The 10744-nt window shown below is 37.9% G+C and overlaps 1 protein-coding gene across 1 annotated transcript in view; it reads left to right on the forward strand.

Moving 5' to 3' along the window:
• LOC117333159 (ficolin-2-like) overlaps positions 1 to 10744 on the forward strand; it is a 32170-nt gene that overhangs the window by 15457 nt on the left and 5969 nt on the right. Inside the window, 2 exon segments of the mRNA XM_033892314.1 lie at positions 10150 to 10269; positions 10567 to 10704. Coding sequence (XP_033748205.1) covers positions 10150 to 10269; positions 10567 to 10704 — 258 coding nt within the window.

Genomic DNA, 10744 nt, shown 5'->3' on the forward strand with positions numbered 1-10744 from the left:
TTTCATCAATATGTTTCCGAAAATACCGACTTGTATACACAAATCGGGTTAACACGACACTAACACGGCAGGCAGATTTGGTGAATTTTGTTTGGATGTCTGCAATCAGATTCTTAAAATACTGCTCGGTTTACGTAGACAACTAAAAGGCTACGGGCCTGTGTTATGTATAGCGTCTCACTTGACGGGTGTAAATAGATTTCAAACTTCAATATTTTACTAGGATAGCTAGAGAACTAAGCAGCACCAGTACAACCAGACATGTTTACCATAAATATTATATCGGCAAACTCGACTTATAGTAATGCGGCTTGTAGTATATTTGATATGTGTTTGATGAGCAGTTAACACATGACGTGCATATGTTCGTGACTATCAGGTGTGTTTCTGAGCACAAAACACCATTCGTGATACATCGTGTTATGTTATATATAAATTGCACACCAGTCGCTAGCCAATAAAACATGTGAGTATGATTGATGGGCATCGACTATGATTGATGCCCTATACAAATTGACCTATACAAAATGTATAATGAATTACATCACCTGGTGACTAATTGATAAGTACATTGACACATCTAACAGCTTCACAACGTGGACATTATCACCAATTAATATCCGATACTCATCGATGACACATTACCGCCAATTAAGCAATGAAGTCTGATCGACATTGCGTGTTTTAAAACTGTCTCCAAGGTAAATCTGCACAAAGCCGATGACAAATACATGTGTTGTTTCATTGTTTTTATCGTTTATCTCCTATCTTTTGGTTTATGTAGACTTTTTTCTGTGTACAGCTGATTCATTGAATCCATCATTGCGGCCTACGTTAGCGATTGTCATCTCTATATGTTTACTCAGTCGGTAAAACGGAACGATTTGAGGCTGATAAAGGTAACAAAATGACGATTATTTGAGCTCTTATCTTGAGCTATAATGTTTAAAACATTCGCTAAAACTTATTGTCAGTTTTCCCGTTGTTTAACAGTTTATGCTTTTAAGACTGCTACCCATTCATCTATCAATAGCCGTAAGCTGTCGGATGCGTTGTACCGGGACCGATTTTTTTATTAACACCGAGTAACTGTATCCGTTATTATCTGCGCAAGGGTAGCCGGGTTTTTGTAAATGTTTAAAATCCGGATACGGTTTGCGATCCGGAACGGGATCCAATAAGCATTTAACAGATCTAAGCGCAACACCTGCTGAAGTATACTCTGTCCTGTAGTTGTGGAAAACAAAAGCACATTTATCCGGCTAGAAATCTGTTGAAATACATGAGAAAATCAGGAGGCTTATCATGAGCGTCAATACCTTGGTTAGAAACAGAATACCTCATTGACAGACCTTATCATGATAGTGTGTTCTGTGAACACGACTTTTTAAATAAAAAAGTTTCCTGTGTTCAATATGAGATTAAAATCAATATCCTTGTTCGATTTCATTTTTTTCTTAAGGCGTTCACTGATCTCGTGAAACGCAAGAACAAATCTATGGCTTTCTTTTGTGTAACGTTAAACATATTATTCTGTACTTGCTTGGTCAAACTTCGTTGATTTGGCATTGATTAACACTACGGTACATCTCACCTTTAAAAAAAATATATTTGAGAAGCTATATTGAAGTAGAGATCTGCATGATCATTGACTTACGTTTGCCAATAAACTTTTCCATGTCGAGAGTCGCAATTTTAATGAATGCGACATTTTTTTACCGTTATTACAAATTTGACTAACAGAGTTGAAATCACACGATGAGAACATTTGACATTTGTCGCTATGTGTAACGGTGGATTTGCGTTTCCGTACGTACATACGATACTATTGAATTAGGACCATTAATTTCACGCATGTGCGGATTAAAGTAAGTCGTGAGTACTTCCGGTTCGTACATCAAAGTAAAATATACGCGATAATGATCTCCAACTTCCGGTGAAGTTACTTAATTAATTTGAATTGTCCTATTCAATGATAGCCTTCAAGAGGAGTCCATAGTTACGTCCTCCAAAGAAAAATATAAGAACGATCTTTGTGGGAAAAAATCGTATGAGTTTTGATATTTGCATGATAGGCCATTACGTTACACAAGGAATTCATAAAAATCTAAAACTGTACACTTTAGTGTGATAATTAAGGGGTTGCGACAGGACATAACGTCAGCCCACTTAATTGCACACAAACGAAAATGTTCACACTAATTTAATTAAACAATTTGTCGTACGCTAAAACGCATTTGATTCATTGTAAATAATGTACATCACAAGCAGAGCTAACGATGGAAAACTACACCAATTAAGCAAGCTCTCCATGTACATCAGCACCTCTATAGATATCTGACATCCATTACCACTCTCCTGATATGACTTATGCCTAGAACTCTGAGTAATTAAAAAGTTGTTAGTTTCCATGTGTTTTATTACTTTAGTTTTTGTTTAGTTGCAACACGTGAAACAACAGTGCCTTAAAATGTCAAATTTACGTATATCACGTGCTTAAAGCGCGTGCACCAAATGACTTTACACATGGAAAGTGTGCGTGTTTTTTTTATTTATTTATTTATTTTTTTTTTTTGTGGGGACGAAATACTAAGAAACTGTTATTACTGTTATTACTTATATGACCTCAGAAAAATGACGTTATTCAGCATAATGACGTTACTAAATGTAGAATCGACAAATCGTGACTTTCCATTTACCCGGAATTAATGTACTTCAGTGCCCAAAGGAAATGCCTCCTTCAGTTTGAGGCGGATCTACAAAATATTTGTGGTCAAATCCACGAGCCATTTTCATGCTGTTACCAACCGACTTCCACTTATACTATGCACGTAAACTGACAGATTATTAGAAAAATTAACCGGTTCCGCGTCACACCGAACGCTATAACAGTAACCAGGACTACACTTATATATATATATGTATATTGTTGAAAATCCTGCACTCAATAGCCGTGATATAGTGCCCTGATATATGAACGTCATACCCAAGAGTATACCTCTCGGGGTGATTGAGTACCACACCAACCTGCTGTTAATCTTACAGACAGAACGCATTTAAAAGTATTAGAAAAAAAGGAATACTGAAGTTTTGAACCTTATGGGGTTATTTGGATCTGATGTGGAGTATTGATTTTGGCGGGAAAACCATAGTAGTCGGGAGCCGGCGGTAGACGGCAGTATTATATGACACTATCTGATCTGCTACCGGACATTTTTATTTACTTTCTGTGACAATTAATGCTGGTTGTTTGTCATTAATACAATGTCTGGTGAATTCTAGTGTGGACATTATTGGTTTCGACGTCAATCATGTCGTAACAATGTCTACCTATGTATTCAGGTCCATATAAATCGCAAATCAAGTGATGTTGTTCAAGCATATACATCACTTTTCTGGTGCAATGGAACAGAACTAACTTAAATCATTGACCTTGACCTTGAAATACAAATGGTGGCTGTAAATAATATATAATATAATTATGGCATATAGAGTCATTTCAATTATCAAAACCGCTCTTATTAGACACTTTGAAGAAATCTAAACGTAACAAGAAGCTCGTCTTTAGGAAAAATGGTTCAACCGTAGAGTTTGACGTAAAATATGCAGATTTCTAAAGCTGGTCCCAAACACTAATTGTCTCGAAACCATTCCTTTTACTGTGCTCACATGTCTTAATAATATCTACTATGAGCATTTTTAGTAAATGAAATACCTCGCTATATGCCATACCTGTGCAATATTACTCACAGCCTCCATTTGCATTTCGAGGTCAAAAGAGAATCAATGTTTATATTTCTATAACGTTAAATCTGATCAAACAAATGCTCATGCGACCTGCTATAGACACTTGTGAGCATAACGGCATTGGTATATTTTGTGCAATATACATAATTAACATGAGCTTTCTGTGTTGTCCTGAAACATTTTACGCATGTTTTGCCGAAATTTACAGGTACATGTAGCTTAACCTATTAACTGTCAAATGCAAGACCCATAGATAGCCATGATGCATATTAACAATTGGTCAAGTTACTTCGGTTTAATTACAACAGAATAGTGATTAATAGGCATGTAAAATATCACTGGATTTGATATTTACATGAACTTAATTATTGCCGTTTCCTTGTCTCTTGTCTACAATAAACTGTAGAATAAGATTGTTCTTTTATGTAATACATATACAATTGTACATAGACTGTATGGCCATAGGATAAGTTGTTTCCGAGAATGTTTTCCCTGCCACACGTGCATCATCCTGGTGATCTCCGCAGCACGCGCTGTCTACCGGCGGGACTTTGTTTACATTCAATCAAAAGCTAGCAGTAGCGAAGTATACGCGGGACCTCAGGTTGTTTTTCCTATGATTACTTACAGAGAGGTTTTCGACGATTGCTAGACATTTCCCTTGTGTTCTCATTACACGTGCATATTGAGGCTGCTATTTATTATTAGTATTCAGTAAGTAAATACACAGATTTAGTTCTTCAGCCGACCAGTTTGGACAAAGAGCGAATTAGGCCTAATGCGCGAGAGTTTACGGTACTTACGGCGGACTGCCAGTTTCGGTTCACACGGTGCGATATGTTACTAGGCCGAGGAAAACGGGGAGCGATGACGTCACCATTGTGCTGATACTTGAAGTGAAACGGAATTGTAACAATATGTAGAATAATAAACGTAGTCACCTCGCTCGGCGCCTTCACCAACCGGACAGTCTGACAGGCGCTTGTAACGCAAACACGGATGGTACAGTTATTGCCAATTCTGCGAGGAAATTTGAGAAAAGAACACCAATAAAGCTTAACTAACATCTCTTGAACAATATAAAGAAACACACTTCAACATATTGAAAAGCGTTTCTTAAGCAAAACAAAAAACAAAAATAGAAAAACGGAAAGATCTTTTAGCAAGGGGAAACAACTCATAGCGGTAAATGCATTTTCTGCGTTGCATGTGAACACTACTCCCATTTCGTATTACTCATCGTTAGCGCCTTCTTATGGGAGTTATCTGTCCCTAAACACTAAACTAGGCGGTAGGCCAACCGGAAAGATAAAAACAAGGGCGATGATATCAAGGGAGATAATACAATCACCAGATTAGGGAATATCGGCAAGAATGAGTCGGAGATACGGAGCGCCCATAAGATGACTGTTGAACACTTATAGATTGGGAGATAACACCTTAATCCTAATCTTAATTATGTGGTCTGTACAGCCACTTACAATGTATCAAATGTCAGCCGATTAACAAATATAAATATGGTTTAGAATCGTATTATTAGTTTCTTTAGTAGATGACTATTTAGATTCGATCTCCAACATATCATAGAAATGAAGGTAGATACTCGTACTTTTGTCATTTCTAAGCAGTAAAAAACGTGGCAGGTCCAAGACTGATATTATAAAAAATGGTCTGACATCTATCTATTGTAAGACACATGTTTACTGACACAGGCACGTGTGCACGTACATAACATGCGTGTACATCAATTAGTAGGAAAGCATGCTATACATGCCTGTCTAGCGACGGAGGATACACACGGGATTCCGACAATACACCCCTCCCCTCAACATACCTCCTCATATACAATACACCCCTCCCCTCAACATACCTCCTCATATATCTGTTTTCATTAATTCCAAGTACAGTCACCATGTATTAACAAATACTTTGTAAGTTCCCACGAGCACCCCTATCCTCATTGTATACACAAGGAGGTGGTTTATCGTGTTGTAGGCTTGTTAATTAAGGGACATACTTGTGGTCTCGGCCTCTGTTAATTTCAATTTCCCCTATCTACCACGAGTCCGCAGTGACTCAGCGGGAAAGATAAGATGAACAGTATTTTCTATGCTCATAATTAACTCATAAGTAGAAGAGGTCGGGAGCTGCATCCCGGAGACAGCCTGTTATCGTACATTGTTGATAAAACAAGATCTCGGTGACGAGGTTGACGAAGTGACGTAACCTCGATCCAGGAGGTTTGATTGCCCGCGGTGGAGGGAATGGATGACTATTCCCTTAGACTGGGAAATAAATCAATGTGATGTTGACAGTTATCAGGTGTGATTGTACCATGTGGGGGTAATGTCATGTAAGTCAGGGTCCAGGTGGGGTAGTTTTAGAGGAGGAAATTGGGCGGAACAGGTATTTCATTATTACACATAGAACATCAAAAGCGAGGCAATAAGACTTCAAGGTAAATACTGAACACCCCCAGACCGCAACACATGTGGCTGAATGTCAGTAATTATACAATTAGGCCTTATTGGACTGTACAACTGTTTCCTAATAAGTAAACCTCTGTGTGTAATATAACATTGAGCAGGTGCGTCAGTACCCCCTAGCGCCACGACTGATGAGATATGCATGTACATGGAGTTCTCGTGATTCTCTCATGTGTTATACATTCTAACCTCTGGACATCAATAAATTGTCGCTGCTACCAGCAAAGTATTTGCATAACAAATCATGAAATTGCAGGCCTCGTGATATGATAATATGATGAACGACGGGTACATTGGCAATAATGTTTATACCAGTATTTTATGGCGATGCACCTCTCCATCATATCGGTCCGCCGGTCACATAAGATATTTCCTTTGTTTCTTATGTCCTACGAATATGTCATAATACTGTTGTATATTTTCATTATCTTTCTTTAAGAAGAGAAAATTGAAGTTTGGTGTGCTTAATAGTGACATGGGCGATGTGGTATTGTGTTTTATGCAGACAAAATGTTTCCATACATTCTACAGCGTGGCAAATCGCTGAAGAATGTCGTGAGAACAAGAGGAAATATTTGCAGAACAAACCACCGTGTTGTACCAGGATTGTTTCGTCTGAAGTCATCGCCTGTTGTTCCCATCAACGGCGGGATAAATGAGTAAACCTCCCTCTGCGCACTGAACCGTGTTAGGCTGCAGATACTGCCAGTGCTGTAACGATTCTTGCCATCATATATCGTTTTCTATCTTTATCAGCAGACCAGCAGAACGAGATAAAGGCATAAGCACGAACCTTCCTCTCATCATCATTCGCGATCATCAAGAGCATGGTCATGCGTGCACCGGAAGTAAATCTTCAGAAGGCACCATCTTGTTTGTTTTTTTCACAAAGGTCACTATCGTGCCTTTGGAGAATTCCGATACATTCCGAATGACATTCCATCCGCCAGTTGTTATGTAACACAATGAAACATCAAAGGAGAAATTGAACTTATGGACGAGGTTTGAATTACCAACAACTTAGCAAGGCCGCCATTGTGTCGGCTTGGAAGGGTGTATACGTCTTTGTGCGATGGAGAGCTGGTGAATGCTGACTAACCATGACAACCATAAAAGACGATAATCCGAGTATCTAGTGGATTCGTACATAGGAATCGTTGGATTTCTTAGAAAAGGAGATATCTTGTTTTTCTCAATGAAAAAGTCATCTGATAGGTCTTTCGTTGAAATAATTACAATCAATCGGCGTTTTAGTTTCTGGGTATTTATTTCACAAAAACAATTTCAGCACTAGTGCACTACCAATATAAAATTGTTAATGGGTTACTGCGAGAGTAGGTTTTATCAGGAAATGTTTCTATATCGTGTTTTATGTAATCACGTCCTGATGCCACACAGTAGTTGAAAAGTAGACTCTGACCTTACCAACCTTTCGAGAAGTTTTTTCCTCCTTTTTTTTAACCACAAGGTATTCATATTTCACCATTTAATCATTGGGACCTAATTATCTAAACATAAATAACACCGGCGTCTGTTTTATACACTATATTATCGGCACGTTACACTCGATCCATCTATGATCCCCAGGGCAGTTAAAGCATAGTCAGCTTTCGTAAGTACATCACACAAATCGCGGTAATCGGAAATACACATTTTACAATAATAACGTTTTGTATAATTAAACATAAGTCTGGCTAGTTTTTTCTCAGCCATTTTGATTAACATATCGGAATTTCAAATTTCTAACATTATAGAATATGATTTTAGTCATGGAGAAGATTCTAGAATAAAGCTGAAGGTAGTTTTAAACATGGTTCACGCTTGACGATTACGTGTTACAGTGGCTGGTTAGATAACGAGGACGAGGCCGACAACGAGGCGAGATTTATAGTCGTCATGACAACGAGGCGAGATTTATTGCCGCCATGACAAGATATTTCATTCACAAATATATCAGGGTTCTGTGTGACGAAAAATGATTCATAGTTCAAAGTTAACTTACTGTGTAATCCATTTTGAACGGATCTTAAAATTTTCACATGCATATAAATATATCAACAAAAGTTTAGTGTTGATTGTGAAATTTAAATATTTATTTTATCAAAATAAATGGAGCCTAAACATATAGAATCTAGATCAGTATATGAAAGCTGCTAATCTAAGACCGTTTACTTAATATCTACTCCAAAAATAGCACAAGTGATGAGAAGTGGACTTGGTGGTAAGAACAAGATAACTCTCCACCAAGCGGGAAACAAATCACCATCTCTTTACTTTACAATGATCTCTTTCACTTTTTAAAAACATTTTTCACATTTTCCAGATCCGAAATAATATCAGAATTCTAAGTATAAATGATAATCATCTTGTGTAAATCAGACATGCAGTCACAGTTTGTCATATGATGCCTTGATTACATCACAATAATCCTGTCTACATATACATGTACAGTGGATATAGTACTTGGTGTGTCGTCCCTGTTAAATCGTCAATGGTTCGTTTTCTAATGATAAATACAAAATATGCAAAACAAAGGGAGATAAGCCACTATTTCTCCATTGTTGGTGACATAAGACTGGCATTTTTGTTTAACAGCTTCACTAACGAAGCTGTGATAATAATTACATGTAATTAGTTAATTACCCTACAGCATGCGATCCTAAGACATAAGTTAGTCGCATAAGAAACTGGCCAGGCACCCAGTCAACATCTGCTGGGTCTATTACCGCCTCCTGGAGTCTCTGGCCGAGTTCCAGTCGCCCCTCTTGCAATTTCAATTACTCCCGAGGTTGCCTGCTTCTCGCCTTGCCAGATCTACAAGTTGTTTATTTCTCCTCGTCTATGATCATCTAACATTAGCGTGTGTCAACGTGGTGGAATAGTCGATCAGGGTTATTGTAGTGCTTGTTTTCGGAATAAAACTGGTCCTGGTTGTTAAAGCTCTTGTTCCAAGTATTTTCCTGGTGTAAACTAACATACTTGTTTAAACATTCTGTCAATGAATTGTAATCAAAGTGATATCGCACCGGCGTCTATAGCCTGTCACTGTGCATGTTCAGATGCACGTAGCCTGCTAGTTCTACACGGCTATGGACGGAAATAGTCTATCATGTACTCCTGACAGTGTATGGTCCAATATAGCTTTGGGTTTTAAATGTGACAAATGTGACATGACATAACGAGATTTTAATAGAGGCCGATATGTATTAATCAAGACAAAGTTTTGGAATGTTAACAAATATCGTGTTTGAACCAGATGTCAGACTTATTATTACTATAGCAACTGCGAATTCAATGTTGAAATGTGTGAATTTCTTCAAATGCTAGCTTAAAACAATAAACCCCAAGCTATCTGAAGTAGATGTTGAGCTTACGATATTAGTCCTCAAAAACGTGCATCTTTAGTCTTTATATAAACTCCCGTAAAACAGCAGGCTTGATAAGGTTCGGCTATTTTGGATATTCACACTCCCACACTTGATTGCATATCAATTGCAATTTAACATGAAACAGAAAAGAGAAAGATACGAGATGGAAGATGCCTCTAAAAATGCCATTATGTGTCCTATTACTCGGTACAATCACTGATAAACCTACATGTACATTATAATAAGAAGATCCTTACCCCATTCAGCTCCACTACTTTACAGAGGATCAAAGGGAGCTTATCATCGTTTTCAGATGAAATATTGATATTGTCACCTAAAAAGATCAGCCGAAGGCACATGTAAATTGTTTACCAGAAAGTCTTTTAGTTTTAGTAATTAGCAATTACTATGACGTCTTCCAGGTATCACCATAGCAACAACGTTAACAACATATTTTAATGGTTTCTATTATTATTATTATTTTTTATTATCGTTTTCTTTGAGGTCTACCGAATGTTGTTAAAGTAACCATATTTTTTTTGTTACAGATTGCCATGACGTCTACAAAAGTGGAGGTCTTCGTTACGAGGGTGACTATTACATCATGATACAACCGGAAAGAGCCCCTGCCCCCTACAAAGCACTGTGTAAAGCTAGAGAAGACGGTGGTAAGTATCAAATAAAAAAAATGACTGATACAACTTTAACTCATTCTTTGATAATCTTAATTATCAAACTACTTCTGAAACACTTGTCAGAAAAAAGTCACAATTTCGAGAGTTGTCTTTCCTGTAATGGTGTCGATATCATGATTCACGCTTAATAATGATGTGTTGGGACAGTATCAAAGTGGGACCCTTGTGTTATAAAGCTGCCATAAGATTAGAGATAGATCTCGTATACACGTGCTACTGTTAACATTCGATTGAACTCCACATGTAACCATTCAATGCTTGCCCTTGTAGGTTGGACGGTGCTACAGCGCCGCCTGGACGGGTCCGTGGATTTTTACCGGAACTGGACCGAATACAAAAACGGATTCGGGAGTTTATCCGGCGAGTTCTGGATAGGGAATGACAATATCTATCGTCTCAGTAACCAAGGTGGGTAGTCAGACGTGTAGTCGTAACTGACAGCGTGTGA

This window comes from Pecten maximus, chromosome 8 (assembly GCF_902652985.1).
Source record: "Pecten maximus chromosome 8, xPecMax1.1, whole genome shotgun sequence".
Classification (NCBI taxonomy): Eukaryota; Metazoa; Mollusca; class Bivalvia; order Pectinida; family Pectinidae; genus Pecten; species Pecten maximus.